Raw genomic sequence first — 16,331 nt, 5'->3', positions numbered from 1 at the left:
TAGAATATCGTATTGTTGTGTGTCTCGGAATCAGGCGTTGTCTTCTTTTCAAAGCGTTTGTGTTTACAGCTGTTACATAATGAGAAGAGCTTACACGCCGTGCTGCAGACCATACTTTCGCTCCCTTGTCTTTTGTGCGAATCCGGAGCTTTCTGCATGTTTGGACAGATGATAATAGATCAGGTACGTACAACAATGTGTGTTCTTTACTTGCGAAAATAAAATATGAGAATTGAAGCCTGTGCTAGTCAGTTCAGTGTTTGTAAGCATGTTGCACGTAGTTAATTTTCTTTAACACTTTAAGCAACGAAATGTCTTATGCAGCATAACTATGAAATGCGTATCTGTACGCCTTCTTTTGGAATAGTAATCAATAAAACTGCTGAGTTTATTATGTATTTCTAAGCTCACCATGACTTACGGTGTGGTAAATGGTAAATATTGATACCAGTGAAGGAGCACAAAATCTGTGCTGAAAAACAACTGTAGGGAATCTGTTAGTAAATATATTCCGTAAGGAGGAAGACATTTCCCGTATAAATCCACATTTGCAACCACTATAGTACAAAAGTCACTTTCACGAATTTCTTGAAATACTTCTTCAAGCACAGGCAAACAGTTTACCCTGCCTGCTGCGTCGTATTAGACGTTTCTGCGACTGGTTCTATTGACACTTTTTTGCACAGACTACCATCAGTTACAACATAAGTGTTTGAAGCGATACAAATAGTATGTACATCATCTCCTTCTGTGTGCTCTGCTCTAATCACTTTCCATAAGCTCTTTACACTATCAGCCAGACATCATCTACCATGGAAGTATGCCTCGTCCATGAAGTCATTCTTATTGATCTAAAACAAATATTTACGAATGTCAGCATTATCCCTCTAATTACAAAAACCAATAAAAACAGAGGAAATAATATGCCCACCACATACAAGTAAGTTCATAACCTCTTTTCGTCATTTGCATACCTCACAAGTCATCCAATAAGTGGACTGTAAGCGGTTAATATTCTCCTTGCTGCATGACTTGTACAGCGTCGCCGCATTCCCAACTCTGTCCGTAAACGCCTCGATCTTTCCATTTTTTCCTCATCCTCTTCTATTTCTCCACTCTCCATCCCCCCTTTGATACTCCTTAGATACTTTTTCAAGGACTTACTCGTCTTTTCCTTCCAGGAGATTGTCGTGAAGTGTTCTCTCTGGCCACTTGTTTTTTCGTTCTCTTGACATACCCTAACCAAGCTTCCTGTCTCTCTCCTATTCTAGTCATAATGCTATAATGAATCTGCGTCCTTTCTCTTGTTTCTACGTTTCTTACACGGCCAAGTCGGAAAATTCTACATGCTCTTCTCAAGTGGTCAATTTCTAAAGTTCTCAGTCTCTCCACAGGCGCGAAATGCTAAACACAAGATGAATGCTGAGAAGACTAGAGTCTCAAAGAGCATCTGCAAATATATGAATATTTAGCAGTGACTATTACGCAGTTGTTCGCTGATTTCTCAAGCTTAGAGACTTAGAACCATAAAAATGGTAACTCCCTGGCAGATTAAAAGTCTGTGCCGGATCGAGACACAAACTCGAGACCTTTGCCTTTCGCAGGCAAGTGCTCACTGATGTACCCAAGCTACATCCACCAGGACCTCACCTCCTACCTCTCAAAGTTCACAGAAGGTCTCCTGCAAAATGTGCAGGACAAGCACTCCTGAAAGAACGGTTATAGCGGGGACATGGCTTGGCCATAGCCTGGAAGATGTTTACAGAATGAATTTTTCACTCTGCAGCCGTACGTGCGCTGATATGAAACTTCTGTTAAGTTAAAACTGGTTTTGGAAGGTAGGAGCTGAGGTAGTGGTGGAAATGAAGCTGTGAGGACGGGTCTGGAACTGTGCTTAGGTAGATCAGTCTGTGGAGCACTTGGACGCAAAATTCAAAGGTCCAGACTTCAAGTTTCTGTCCGGCACACAGTTTTTACCTACCTGAAAGCTTCATATCACCTCACACTCCGCTGAAGAGTGAAAAATTAATTCCACAGAAATGGTATTCATACTTACCGGAGGAATATGTTAATACCTACAAAATCAATTGTTTGTAGTAGATAAAGCAGTAAACAGCATTTAAGGCTAATGGTAAATACATTTATCGACTTCACTTAGGAAGTGAAAGAAATGTTTCACTTTAGACAGCATTATGTTTCACGGAAGCATGCCCTGGCTCGTTAATACACGCCGTTTGTATTGGAGATGGCAATGTTAGAGCGATCATTTTAAATAATACTATTGAAGTCTTTTATTACATTGGAGCTCTATTAAATAATCGTTATGTAACACCATTCTTTAATATTTGTAAGCGTTGCTTTTATAGGTGAACAAATAGCCACTAGTGGCTAACAACAGTTCATATAAAAAAGAGCTTATCTAATTTACTTTAGTGCAATCCGGGATATGTGTTAAATTTCAACATTAAATTATATTCTGCAGGAAAAATAGGATGAACAATTTTTTATGAAAAATATGAATTCTCCTTTAGTGTTTTGGATTTAGTGAAGGAGGCAAACGTTATGAACAATTGTCTATGAAAAAAATATAAACGCTCCTTTTCCGTTATGAATGTAGCAAAGCCGATAACTGAAAACAATAACGTGGTATACCTCGATTTAGACCGTACCATAACAACTGACTCATGGTTAACTTCCTGCAGGAAAGGTCGAATACGGTTCGCGGTTGTCTCGAATCTGTTCAACAGATCTGAAAGCTCTTCTAACATTTTCTTTTATCAGAAATGACAAAAATAAATTTCCAAAAATTATAATTATCCCATTAAAACACAATAGATTAAATGATCGGTACAGCGATCAAAAGCAGAGCTTCTGTATCTCTTGCAGTATCATGAATGCAGCATTGATAAAGAGTGATGCGATACTAAATCTAAATTGTTGTTTTAAAGCCTGTCGACAAATAATTATGATGCATCACTTATTTATTTCCAGTCAGAATTAACCCAGACTTTTAAAGAACTTAATAATTTTAGAGTTCATTCATTTTGTTGTAGCACTGACCCCAAAAAAACATTTGCTTAAGTTATTATTTGAATGACCGAGTAGGCGTCGTGTTAATGGATCAAAATTAAAGGTAATCCTCTCACGCCTGTTAAGGATCAACTGTATTTAGCATCACATATTAAAAATTACAAAAATTAACGGTTTGATGTGGTCTACTTATGTTCACTTGGATCATTACTTACAGCCAGATGCTGTGATATAAAATATCACCCAGACAGTTGCTGCATGACACATAATCTTCGTATGTCCCTACAGCACTCTACATGGATTAAATCATCAGTCTTGTGTCTCGATTGATGATTCCTGCCACACCTTCCTCTGTTGCGTCAATTACTTAACCTCAGAGTAGCATTACATCCTGCTGTTGCTTATATTGCAAATCAGTGTCATCTACAACTTTTTCACTCTATGAATCCGTATAGCACCATGGAAAATATTCCCTAACGTCTCAATACTTGGCTTGCCTTGTTATGCCTTCTTCTGGTTGTTTTCCACAGGTTACGATTTTTACGCCTTTTCTCTTGTATCAGTGTGTAACACCCTGCTTGAGTCCGCAGGACAGAACAGGTAGTTGGAATTGTGAAAAGGGGCCAAAAGGGGCTGTCAGTTACACTTAAAAACATATAACTTTATTTAGTTGTCCAAACAACACAGTAAAAATTGTTTTCAACGTAGTTATCGGCTGAACAGGCCACACTATCTGATGCCTTAAGGGCACAACCACTTAAATTTAAAAACGGCTGAAAGAAATTAACTTAAAATTCAGACTCAGAATATTTAGAAGGCGGAAGGCCCCACGTAAGTAAGTTCTATAACTTGGCTGAAGGCCCAACAAATGTAACACTTGAGAGGAAAACAAGTTAATTTAAAGACGGCTGAAGGTCCATGATTTAAGACTGCAGGGAAAATTACACTATTGGTCATTAAAATTGCTACATCAAGAAGAAACGCAGATGATAAACGGTTATTCATTGGACAAATATATTATACTAGTACTGACGTGTGTTTACATTTTCAAGCAATTTGGGTACATAGATCATGAGAAATCAGTACCCAGAACAACCACCTCTGGCCGTAATAACGGCCTTGATACGCCTGGGCATTGAGTCAAACAGAGCTTGGACGGCGTGCACAGGTACAACTGCCCATGCAGCTTCAACATAACATAATACCACAGTTGATCAAGAGTAGTGACTGGCGTATTGTGGCGAGCTAGTTGCTCGGCCACCATCCACCAGACGTTTTCAATTGGTGAGAGATCTGGAGAATGTGCTGGCCAGAGCAACAGTCGAACATTTTCTTTATCCAGAAAGGACCGTACAGGACCGGCAACATGCAGTCGTGCATTATCCTGCTGAAATGTAGGATTTCTCAGGGATCGAATGAAAGGTAGAGCAACGGGTCGTAACACATCTGAAATGTAACGTCCACTGTTCAAGGTGCCGTCAGTGCGAACAAGAGGTGACTGAGACGTATAACCAATGGCACCCCATACCATCAAGCCGGGTGATACGACAGTATGGCGATGACGAATACACGCTTCCAATCTGCGTTCACCGCGATGGCGCCAAACACGGATGCGGCCATCATGATACCGTAAACAGAACCTGGATTCATCCGAAAAAATGACGTTTCGCCATTCGTGCACACAGGTTCGTCGTTGAGTACACCATCTCCAGCGTTCCTGTCTGTGATGCGCCGTCAAGTGTAACCGCAGCCATGGTCTCAGAGCTGATAGTCCATGCTGCTGCAAACGTCGTCGAACTGTTCGTGCAGATGGTTGTTGTCTTGCAAACGTCCCCATCTGTTGACTCAGGGATCGAGACATGGCTGCACGATCCGTTACAGCCATGCGGATAAGATGCCTGTCATCTCGAGTGCTAGTGATACGAGGCCGTTGGGATCCAGCACGGCGTTCCATATTACCCTCCTGAACCCACCGATTCCATATTCTGCTAACAGTCATTGGGTCTCGACCAACGCGAGCAGCAGTGTCGCGATACGATAAACCGCAATCGCCATAGGCTACAATGTGACCTTTATCAAAGTCGGAAACGTGATGGTACGCATTTCTCCTCCTTACACGAGGCATCGCAACAACGTTTGACCAGGCAACGCTGGTGAGAAATCGGTTGAAACTTTCCTCATGTCAGCACGTTGTAGGTGTCGCCAACCTTGTGTGAATGCTCTGAAAAGCTAATCATTGGCATATCACAGTATCTTCTTCCTGTGGGTTAAATTTCGCGTCTGTAGTTCGTCATATTCATAGTGTAGCAATTTTAATGGCCAGTAGTGTAATTTAAAAAACAAAACACAAGGCAGAAGGCCTAATCTTCAATTAAGCTGAAGGCCCCACACAGTCTGATACTTGAAAGACAAGAACTATAATTTGAAAACGGCTGACGGCCGATTACTTAAAACAACTAAAATAATTTTTAGTAGGTAGAAGGCCCATAGCTTTATCTTTCAACAATATTGTACACAGGCTGAAGGCCCAAGCAATCTAAGAGTTAACAAGTAAGGAATTTAAATTTTAAAGCGGCTGAAGGCCCATGGTTTAAAACCCAACTAAAAGCATACAAATTCAAACCATGGGCTATAAGCCATTAAAATACACAATCAAAGACTAATAAGAAAAGGCAGTACAACCAGCGGCGCTCAGAAGTTTCCGGTGGTCGGTCTGCACTTGCAACACTAACGTTCGCTTAGGGGAGACAGGTAGTCGGCCCAACTGTATCCGATCCGCCGGCAACCGAACCAAGAGAAAGTCAGCGGACCCACCGACAAGACGACTTGCTTTCCACCTGACCGGTGCACAAGGAACTCCAAAGCCAAAACGTAAAAGGCGTAGCCGCCCACAACCAAGCATGCATAAGCTGTCAAAACTACACACACGTGTTGGACAGCGACAACACGGTGAGGGAAAGATACTGCATGAATTTTACGTCAGAGGGCAGGGCAGGCGAACGGAACGCTGACGGCGACAAGGCAGAAAATTCCGCTGATGCACTTGGACTCCAAATATCCAAAATACTGCTAAACTCCACAAGATGGTGGCCAAACCTTCGCCAACTCGATCACTCGCTGCTGCTCACGGGAATACCCTCAACAGTCAACCATGAAAACCAACGGTACAATCTGAACAGTCTGGCTTCAGTAATTAAAAATCACCACTCAACTTTGATGTCCTGGGTTGGTCAACCACGAACCTCGTAGCAATCGGAACAGCTCCCACACACTCCGAAACTGCGTAGAGACCGCCAGCGGGCCTGGCCCACTGCGCCGCGCAGAGATTTCCTGGCTGATCCACAGCAACATACCGACTGCCACACATCAGCACTGATACAGCACGAACATAACCGAGCAGTCGACATCACAAGCTACACACAGTTTCACGAACACTTCCACGAAGGACTAGACAATACTAATGGCAGCGACTGTGCAATAACAAGGACGAATTACGAGTCGGCACACGCAGGCAACCCATAAGCGATCGCCGGCCAACATACACGTCATCCGGCAAGACGACCGACCGACGACCAACCGAAGTGGTCATGACTCAAGTGATATGTATCCGCAACGGTCGGGTAAGTTATGGCTGTCCGGACCTCACTGCTGCCGCTCCCCGACTGAACTTCTGCCGCGTCCTAAGTCAAACACAGCCGACTGACTGGCAGATCCGAACTAACTCCGAACACATGACAACTGGGAAGTAATAGCAGTCACCAAAGATAGCCAGGGCTTATATCGATAAGCGGCAACAATCACCACTCGTGGCAGCGGCAACTCAGTGACACCAGTAATTGAAATTAACATAACGAGGTGGTAGTACAGCAAAAACAGGATGTCAAACCAGATATGGCACGAACACGAGCCACGCACGGCTCACAGTGCACTTGAGTTTTACATCCTGTAAGCTCACAACTGAAATTGATTCGACACTCTTATCTTGGAAAAGGAATAATATAATAACAGAGATGCTTAAATTAGGTAAAATTTTATTCTCAACATATCAAGCACGTGACAACTGTATAAGATAATTCTACAAGGAACACTTATTGTAGAAAATCTGATTCTCTGTTCATGTGTACGGGGTGTTCCCGTGATCACCATTCAAACCCTTTCCTTTTCCGTTCTATCTTTGGATTTGTTCGTTCCTGGATTAGAGGTACATTTATACTTTACCTTCTTCATTATTTTTGCCGTTTTTTGTGTCTCGCGAATTGAAACTGCGTTCTTGACCAGAACTCTGACCTGGGACCTTTGCCTTTCGAGAAGCAAAGGTCCCTGATTCGAGTCTCTGTCCGGGACATAGTTTTAATCCGTCATGAGCGTGCGAATGCAGGATTTGTGATAGCGAGTTCCCGCCTCAAGCAGCACTAGAGGAAAACTTTATCAATAAGAGACCGAGAGGGCACTGTATTCCAGTGTCTGTCGTGGCTATGGCGCCCTATATTACAAGCCTTATTTATGTTATGCTACGAGAAAGTAAAATGCGACTTTTCATATTTTAGGTATGCCACTACGGTGAAAGACATAGACCTCCAAAGCAGTAACCAGCGTCCGTAGTAAAGGAAATGTAGAGAGAGGAAGTGTCCAGCCAACATTTAAGAAAAGCATGTGTTAATCTGAAACTTTATACGTTTAAAATCAAAGCAAGTTGTGAAAATACGTCTACTAGAATTATGTAATATGAAAATGTCGTCTGTATAACGTTAATAAGCAGCATGTGCGGTATCTCATTTTTTTTCAGACAGGCCGTGACAGACAGGTTATCGAAGGTGAATGTTAGTGTGAAGCAGCCCTGTCGGGACACGGTGAATATATTGCTGCATTATGCTGCTTCATTAATAGAGAAAGATATTTTTCTGAAACAATCATTCTAGGTTTTTCTCACTGCAAGGCGAAAAAACTGAGGAAATGTTTCACAGCAAAAACCACACACAACCTGTTAAATCTGCAGAACGGATCAGCTGTGTGCTAATGAACATATCTGGCAAATTTGAAAAGGTTAAAGAGGTGGTCTGTGACCCTTCTCGAATATTGCGAGAGAACATGAAAGTGAAGCTAATGTTATATCGAACTGTGTATCCTGCTAGAAGGATTTATATTACCATACTCCACGTGGGTACTTGCTTGGAGCGTTTTAGATTCATTAAGAGGTACATCGTTGTAGTTCCCTGCAGATTGTTCTTTCCTGCTGTGTCTCTCTTTTCTTCTTTTGAATCTCACAGTAATATCATCCTTTGCAAACTCTAGTCAAGATAATTTTGATGTCATGTGCAATCTTGGTTCATAGCCTGGGTTGTCAGTTTCTCTTGTGGCCAAAATACTGATGAAATGACGACCAAAAATGCGATAATGTGTTGCAGGAGTCGATTTCTTGCCATCAGCTGTATTCCTCTTCAATGCCATGATGCAATCTTTCCGTCTAGCTGTGTGTTGCTTTTTATTTGGATAGGAGAACTTCGTTTCAGGAGAAAAAGTGCTGTATGTGAAGTTACAACCAAAGACAAAACAATCATAATTACTCTCCCTAGAGCCAGTAAACCTAAATTCGTCACCTTTACACTAGCACGCTGCTTTATTCGGAACCGTTTACTCGTTCAAGACTCTTGCAAGGCTGTCCTCTTGAGTGTACCACTTGCAGTTCGCACGCTACCTACCAGCGCACGTAATACTACAATCAACTTCTGTCGTCTGTTCCCATTTGGTTGTTCCCACAGACTGGTTTCACTCAAAGGAAAGAGTTAATAGGCGCGCGGAGTGGCCGTGCTGTTTAAGGCGCCATGTCACGGCCTGCGCGGGCCCTCCCGCCGGAGGTTCGAGTCCTCCCTCGGATATGGGTGTATGTGTTGCTCTTAGCATAAGTTATTTTAAGTTAGTTTAAGTGGTGTGTAAGTCTAGGGACCGATGACCTCCGCAGTTTAGCCTATTAGGAATTCTCACACATTTGAATATTTTGATGAGTTAATAGTTCCACCGATATGTCAACCTATAAGCGACAGAATCGATTTTTCTCATTCATTTGTTCCCATAGACTGCTTTCACTCACTAGAATGAATTACTAATCCAACCAGCACATAAAATTAAAACTGAATGAGATGACTGTTTTCCAACAACCGACTGAACCCATCATTTTCATTCGGTTGTCCGAATCACCAGTACTTACAGACCATATCTACTGCAACTCGACTTGTGAGATTCTATGTCTTCCATCTGTCTCAGCTCACGTGTTTAGTTAACAACATCTGCCGTCAGCACTGATTTGTTAGAGGAGTATACTCTGTATAATCCGCAACACTGGCTTTTGTTTTTTCTTGATAACTTATGTCTCACTGGACTACGTGCGAAATTTTCAGAAAATCAACTGCAGCTCGAATAGACAAGAATTTTCCCCCGTTTCAGAGCGAGAACTTGGTCCATGCGGGCTTCAGCTGTGAGTGGTTGGACGCAGACATCTCCTTCAGGAAGCCGCTCCTCAAGTTCATGTTAATGGCGTCACACCCGCTGCAGATCAAACTGGGCGGCACTGCCAAGCTGTCAAGGTCAACGTTCCTACAGGTAACTCTGCAACTCTTCTCAGCTGTCAAATTCGTCTGTGGTCCACTTTACTTCATAATTTATTAGCGATTTACATGAGCTGTCCCTACATGAGAGAAGACAGGGAGGAAGGAAGAAAATGCAAAGGGAATGGGACATTAGGGATTCACAGTCTGTAAACGATAACGTCACAACTGAAGGAGCACATGCAAGATCCAGAATGTGGAATAGGTTCTCAGATATGTAAGGGACTCGAAAACTTCGTAAGTTATAGAAACCAGTACGTTATCCTGGATGGCGAGTGTTCATTAGAGGCATCACCAGTGCCTCAGGAAAAGGTGGGAGGACCGCTCTTGTTGAGCAGCAATGTAAGACTGCTTGGAGATGGTATTGTAGACTACGGAAAAGCGTCGTCTTTGAGTGACTGCAGGAGGATACAGAGATTACATTTGATGTGATGAGTGACAGTTTGTTATAAATGTGGTAAAATATAAGTTAATGACAGGTGAGAAGGAAAAATTATCTTGTGATATTCGAATAAATCATTTGTTCTGTTTTGCTTGACAGAGTAACGTCGACGAAATATCTAGGCGTAACGATGCAAATAATCATGAAATGATACGAAAAAATAAGGCCGGTTGTAGGAAAAGTGAATGATCGACTTCATTTTATAGATGGAATTCGAAGAAATGGCAACTCATCTGTGAAAGAAACCGCGCACAGACCTTTCGTGTGACCCAATGTTTAGGATTGCTTGAGTGTTTGGGACCACCGTCAGGTCGGATTAAAGGAAGACGCCGAAGCAATTCAGAATCGTGGTGTTATATTTTTTGCTAGTGATTTTCATCAAAAATTGAGTAATAGGGAAATGCTCAGTGAGTTCAAATGGGAAACCCCGGAGGGAAGAAGACGTTCTTTTCGTGAAACACTTGAGAAAGTTTAGAGAATCGGCATGTGCGACCGACTACGAAACGACTCTACTAGCACCACGGTACATTTCGCGTGGTGCTGTTGTAGAAGATCGAATTGGGATGGACGGATATGTGAATTTGCCGTCTATTCTTTAAAGGACCTGTACCTGAATTCGCTTTCATTAATATAACGGAAAACCTAAATCTGCATCACAAGACTGGGTCTAGTACATCCAAATGGAAATGCATTCCCTTAATCATTGTGCCGCCTGGCTGTTGACGTTCTGTTTAAAAGGAAACGTCATTAAGCATTGTGTGGTAAATCATACAATAATCGATTAGAGTATTTACAGTTTTGTCGGTGGTTAATGGGACGAGAAATCTTACGACATAATACTAAACGTATTCTCAGAAAACTATTTAGAATTTTGGAAGCTTAATAATGTCGGAAATATGTTAGATCTCTTCAGAGCAAACATGACACTCTGAAACTAGTGTCAGTGATTGTAAGTCGGTTGTACCGACAATGATTACAAAAGCACAAAGGACAGTTAAACAACAAGAGAGATTTACATGTTCAGTAAACAAGATAAACAGTCAGTAGTGTCATACCTTCAAGAGGATACCGAAACATTTAGCTATGGGCAGGGGCGTATAACATAAGTATGGATTATACAGAGAATCCTTGTTGATCACTTGATAGATTTTTAGCCAGTAAATGATCATGTTGTAGGAACCCTCGATGATATCCAGTACCTGTAACGAAACTTGTAAACAAATAGCGATTACTGCGCTATAGGAGTATAAGTAATATGTGAAGCCTTCAAATACAACCATTCTCAGATCTCTCTAAATATCCGAAGATGTTGTGTTCTAATTTAAAAGCTATAAATCATGTCAAAGTTATTGTCCAGAAATTGATAGCTGATACAGGAACAGAAATTGAGGGTAACACAGCAAAAGCAGAACGCTGAACTCCTTTTTAAATTAACTTTTAGAACGGAAGATCTAGGAGTTATTCTCACACCGTTGCTCAAGAGAACGATAAAGATATTAGTGGCATTGGAATTGAGGAACAGCTGAGATTGGTAAATGTGATTGAGGTGGTACGCTTCCTTATATATAATGATTCGTTCTTAGCCTCTTTCCTAAGTTTCAGTAGTGAAAAAACGATTACTTTTTGGTCATTAATTTTGTCTGAAAATCTTGTTCTGAGCTTTGCTTTTTACTTTTAAATATTAAATTTAGATCGAGCATGCATTTTCGTTCACGTCACTTACCATTCAATTCAGTTTCCTACGTTTGATGTGTATGATTATGAATAACCGCTGATAGTAAAACAGTAATGTATATTTTTGTTCACAGGCTCTTAACGGTTCATACACGCTTATAAATTTGTTGTATCATTCTCGTCGTCCTGAGGGATAAATACGCGTTATATTCAAGAAGACAACCAACATACCTGGCTACTACTGGACTCGCACATAATTTTTCATGATCTTTCACGGTTAATTATTGATATCGAAAGCACTCTAAAAATTATTTTTAAACTCTAATGTTATGAATAATATATGCGATGTATTCTTAAAATACTGCAAGTTAATGTATCAGTTGAGATGGTGTTAGTTTACTTAATTTTCTTATAATGCAGTTTGTTCGTCGTTATGATTAAAATTTTTATTTGTAAAGCTGTTTTCGAATTGTAGACTAAGTATTTACTTTTAATTTGATAAAGTATGCCACCATATGTCTCCAGTGTACATAAAAGTAACATGTCTCTATACCTTAGAATCTTCTTGACGAAATGGATGGAAAATGCAAGCATAATAAATTACATAAAACACCGACGTTATTTTTCTCTTACAAAAATTCTTTTAAGTTTCGATAGGATTACTGTTAAACTGTTTATGAGCATAGTAAAGGTTCCATCAGGTATATTTATTCTTATGAGGGTCATTTAAACAATTCTCATACGGTAATTCTCTTTATTTCAGAAGATGGTTTCACAAGCCTTGAATATAATATCCATTTTTCTCTGTAACAACGGTCCAGCGTGTCAATAAGTCTCGTGCTTCCGTTAGCGCGCCGTCTTTTTTCATCATGCAAAGCGTTTTGAACCAAATCGTGTGGCATTCCCAGTTAGGCACAAGTCATGTCTGGAATGTGACAAAAGACCTGGGCCTCCTAAGACAAATAACAAAAGTGGATTTTCAGAAGGACTGGATGGACGTAAGTAAAGATGGAAGTGCATAACCCACTTTTTTAATATTGTTGAAGTTGATGGCTCGATGATTCGTAAGTTTACTGATTTCTTGCAACCAAGTTACCGACCAAAACGCCCATTTCCATTGCGAACTGTTAAGGAGGTAAAGATATAAAGTCATAATTCAACACTTGTCAGTCATCGTGGCACTTATAATAGATTTTGGATCACATCAGTTTTCACTGCTCCCAGTGAACGAATAGTTGAGGTACCAGAACTTGCAGAGATTTTTTGGATAAAACCTTCTCGGTTTTCAAGCTGCGTCAGTTGCTATAAAATTCTCGAGCTTTCGATGTCTAGCTATGCCATCGTCATCAAGAGTAAAATTACTAACTGCTGGGGCTGTAATTTTTTTTTTGGACGTTTGAAGTAGAGCGTCACCAATGGATTACGGTCTTACTGGCTTGGTGGATGGTAAAAGCGTTCTATTCTACTGTGATGGCATTTCAAAGATATCAGTAGAGTGTACATTGAAGGTGTGGCGGTGGGACCTGACGTCCCATACCATCCTCTAATGGTGTTAGTTCAAGTTGCAGGCAATAGGTGACATACATACTGACTACATTAGGCACCAACATTTGTGGTTTACAATGGTCGACACCTATCAAGTGGGTAGTTCTACACTGACATTCATCAGCGGCCATAACAGGGCAGTCGTTAGCCATGGTCGGAATCTGATTCCTCAAGGATGGTGAGAAGAACAGGATGGCGGTGACAGTGACAGGGCGTCGTGGTGCCAATGGTTTCTAAGCCAGCTACTGTATTGCACAGCCCATCCACTTTATCACAGAGAGTCCAGGATTTCTCTCCAATGGACGTCTGTAGAGCTACCGTGTTTGTTTCTTCGTGGATGGTAACAATCCTCGTGAGGGGAGTGGCATGTAGGCACCACTGAAGCACCCTCTTCTGCAGGCGCTGGAGAGTCAGCATCCAGGACGCACTAAAGCTGGGGCTATTTTTTTTCTTTATTGTAATTTCATTCCCCTGCCCCATATGGGAAGGGGAGGGATGGCAGCAGCACAGTCCGCCGCTCTTCAACCAAGTGGTTTTACAAACATGTGACAAGGGGGAACTCATACAAAAAGGCCGAAGAAAGGGGGACACAAAAACACAGAAATGTAGATAGGTGAGGTTAAGATATACACCAATATGGGGACAGGCCCTGGGGTACAGTTAAAATGTCAACATAAAGTTAAAAGAACACAGCTGGCAATTCGTGGCCCACTTAAAATACACTGGGGTCAACACAAATTAAAATTCGGCCACAGAATAAAAATCACACAGACAAAACACTTAAAAAACCACTGGAAACGAAGCAGCACTCACAAAGAATAAAAACCACTGGTAGGGACCTGCCGAGGGACTGGAGGCTGGAGAGAAGGGAAAAAGAGGGATGGTTGTTGTGGTGGAGGGGGGACTGGGGGGGGGGTGGGGAGGAAGAGGAAAAATGGGGGTAAGGGGTAAGACGCAGGAGACAGGCAGGGCGGGAGATGAAGAGGGAAGACAAGGCAGGAGGGTGTGCTGAGTCACAGAAGGGGGGCACAGGAAAGTAGAGGGTGTAGGAGGGCACGAAACCGCTCTGGTAAATGGAAGGGGATGGTAGAGGGAGCCCTGAGGGGTAGGGCGGAGGAAGGTGGGGTTAGAGTTGGTAGGAGGGGTAGACGTCAGGGTGAAGCTCATCGTCTGGGAGGGATAAGTGATGGAAGTTGCGATGGGAAAGGAGGTGGAGGGTGTGGAGATAGAGAGTGGCAGGACACAACGGTATAGACGTGGCAATGGGCTGGGGGCAGAGAGGAAGGGCGACACTAGGAAGTGGGGGGAAGGGATCGGGTTGGCGGACAATAGAGAGAGTGTGGATGTATTCAAGGAAAAGAAGAAGGTGGGGGAAGGGGATCAGGTCATAAAGGATGCGTGTGGGGGATGGAAGGTGTATACAGAAGTGAAGTGGAGTGTATGGCGTTTTAGGATTTGGAGGGCTTTATAGAACCTGTGAGGGGCGGAAATCCAAGCAACGCTGGCATAACAAAGGATAGGGTGGACCAATGATTTGTAGGTGTGAAGGATGGTGGAAGGATGCAGTTCCCAAGTCTGGCCAGACAGGAGTTTAGGAGGCAGAGTCTGTTGTGGGTTTTGTGTTGGGTTGTAAGGAGATCGGGAGTCCAAATGAGTTGGGGGTCGAGGGTGAGGCCAAGGTATTTGAGAGTAGGAGTGAGTTGGATAGGATGGCCATAAATGGTTATGTAGATATCATGGAGACAGAAGGTGCGGGTGATGGGGCCTATGATGATCGTCTGGGTCTTGGAGAGGTTGATACAAAGGAACAACTGGTTGCAACAAGTGGTGAAACGGTCAAGGTGGGTTTGGAGAGACTGTTGAATGGTAGGCAAAGGGCTAGGAAGGCGGTGTCATCAGCAAATTGGAGGAGATGAACAGGCAGGGGAGATTTGGGCATATCAGCAGTATACAGGAAATATAGGGGAGGGGAAAGTACGGAGCCTTGGCGCATGCCAGCAGAGGGATAGAAGGTACAGGAGTTGGAACTGTGGATAGTGGCATAGGAGGGTCGATGGGAGAGGAAGGAAGCAACGAGATGTACAAAACTGATAGAGCATTGGTCTGGAGTTTGAAGAGAAGCCTGGGATGCCAGACATGGTCGTAGGCTCTCTGGAGATCAAGGGAAACAAAGACAGCAGAGTGATGGGAGTTAAGTTGGAGGGAAAGAAGAAAGCGGAAGGCGAGTTGGGCAGCTCATAGCAGCTCCAGCCCGCCTCGTGACTGAATGACTTCAGGTGGCGCAAGCGGCTGGCACCACATTTGAAACTTCTGCTCCCGTCTCCCTACAAACATTAAACATCCAATGCTGCTTCCTTTCGACATTCGAGTGCTGCAATTCACAATGTAGGTGGTTGTCATCAGAAATAACTTTGGTTCTGTGTTCAGGGAGAATAGCTACAGCAAAAAAGAGGTTGCAAACGCCTTCAAGTGTCACTGGGGAATGGCTCCTCGTGAGTCGACAGAAAAAGCCAAGCTGATGGCTTTCCTGCCGTATTGTGGGGCAACGAACAGCAAGGTAGGATGTGTACTGCAGAGACACGGATTGAGAACAGTGTCCCAGCCCACCCACAAAACACGAGGCATGTTGCGCTCTGTTAAAGACAACATAGCTCTTCGTGTGCCCAGTGTGTATGTTGTCCTTCGCGAGTGCGGCAGCATCTATATAGGCCAGATAGTTCACACAGTTGCGGAGCATTGTACCGAGTATAAGAGATGTATTAAGCAAAGGGAGCTCGACAAGTATTGCGCCGAAAACGGACACAAAATACAGTTTGAGAACACGAAAGTCTCATGCCTGGGATTCCGTTACAAAAGAGGCTGTTGAGATTAGAATGCACAGTAACAATTTCCATAGAGACCAGGGCTACAGACTGAGTAGGGAGTGGGGGCGGGCTTTGGATGTGGAAAGGAAACAACGGCGGATGCATAACGCTTGTGGGGAGGCGGGAGCGGCAGTTTCAAACGAGGCGCCGGCCCCTCACACCATATGACGTCAT

General features: G+C 42.8%; 1 protein-coding gene across 1 annotated transcript in view; it reads left to right on the top strand.

Moving 5' to 3' along the window:
• LOC124750818 overlaps window positions 1-16,331 on the top strand; it is a 128,050-nt gene that overhangs the window by 90,224 nt on the left and 21,495 nt on the right. Inside the window, exon 5 of the mRNA XM_047248985.1 lies at window positions 9,472-9,627. Coding sequence (XP_047104941.1) covers window positions 9,472-9,627 — 156 coding nt within the window. The remainder of the gene's footprint in view (window positions 1-9,471; window positions 9,628-16,331) is intronic.

This window comes from Schistocerca piceifrons, chromosome 1 (assembly GCF_021461385.2).
Source record: "Schistocerca piceifrons isolate TAMUIC-IGC-003096 chromosome 1, iqSchPice1.1, whole genome shotgun sequence".
NCBI classification, from domain to species: domain Eukaryota; kingdom Metazoa; phylum Arthropoda; class Insecta; order Orthoptera; family Acrididae; genus Schistocerca; species Schistocerca piceifrons.
Note: the sequence above shows the minus strand (reverse complement) of the source record. Positions and strands in the feature narration are given on the sequence as shown.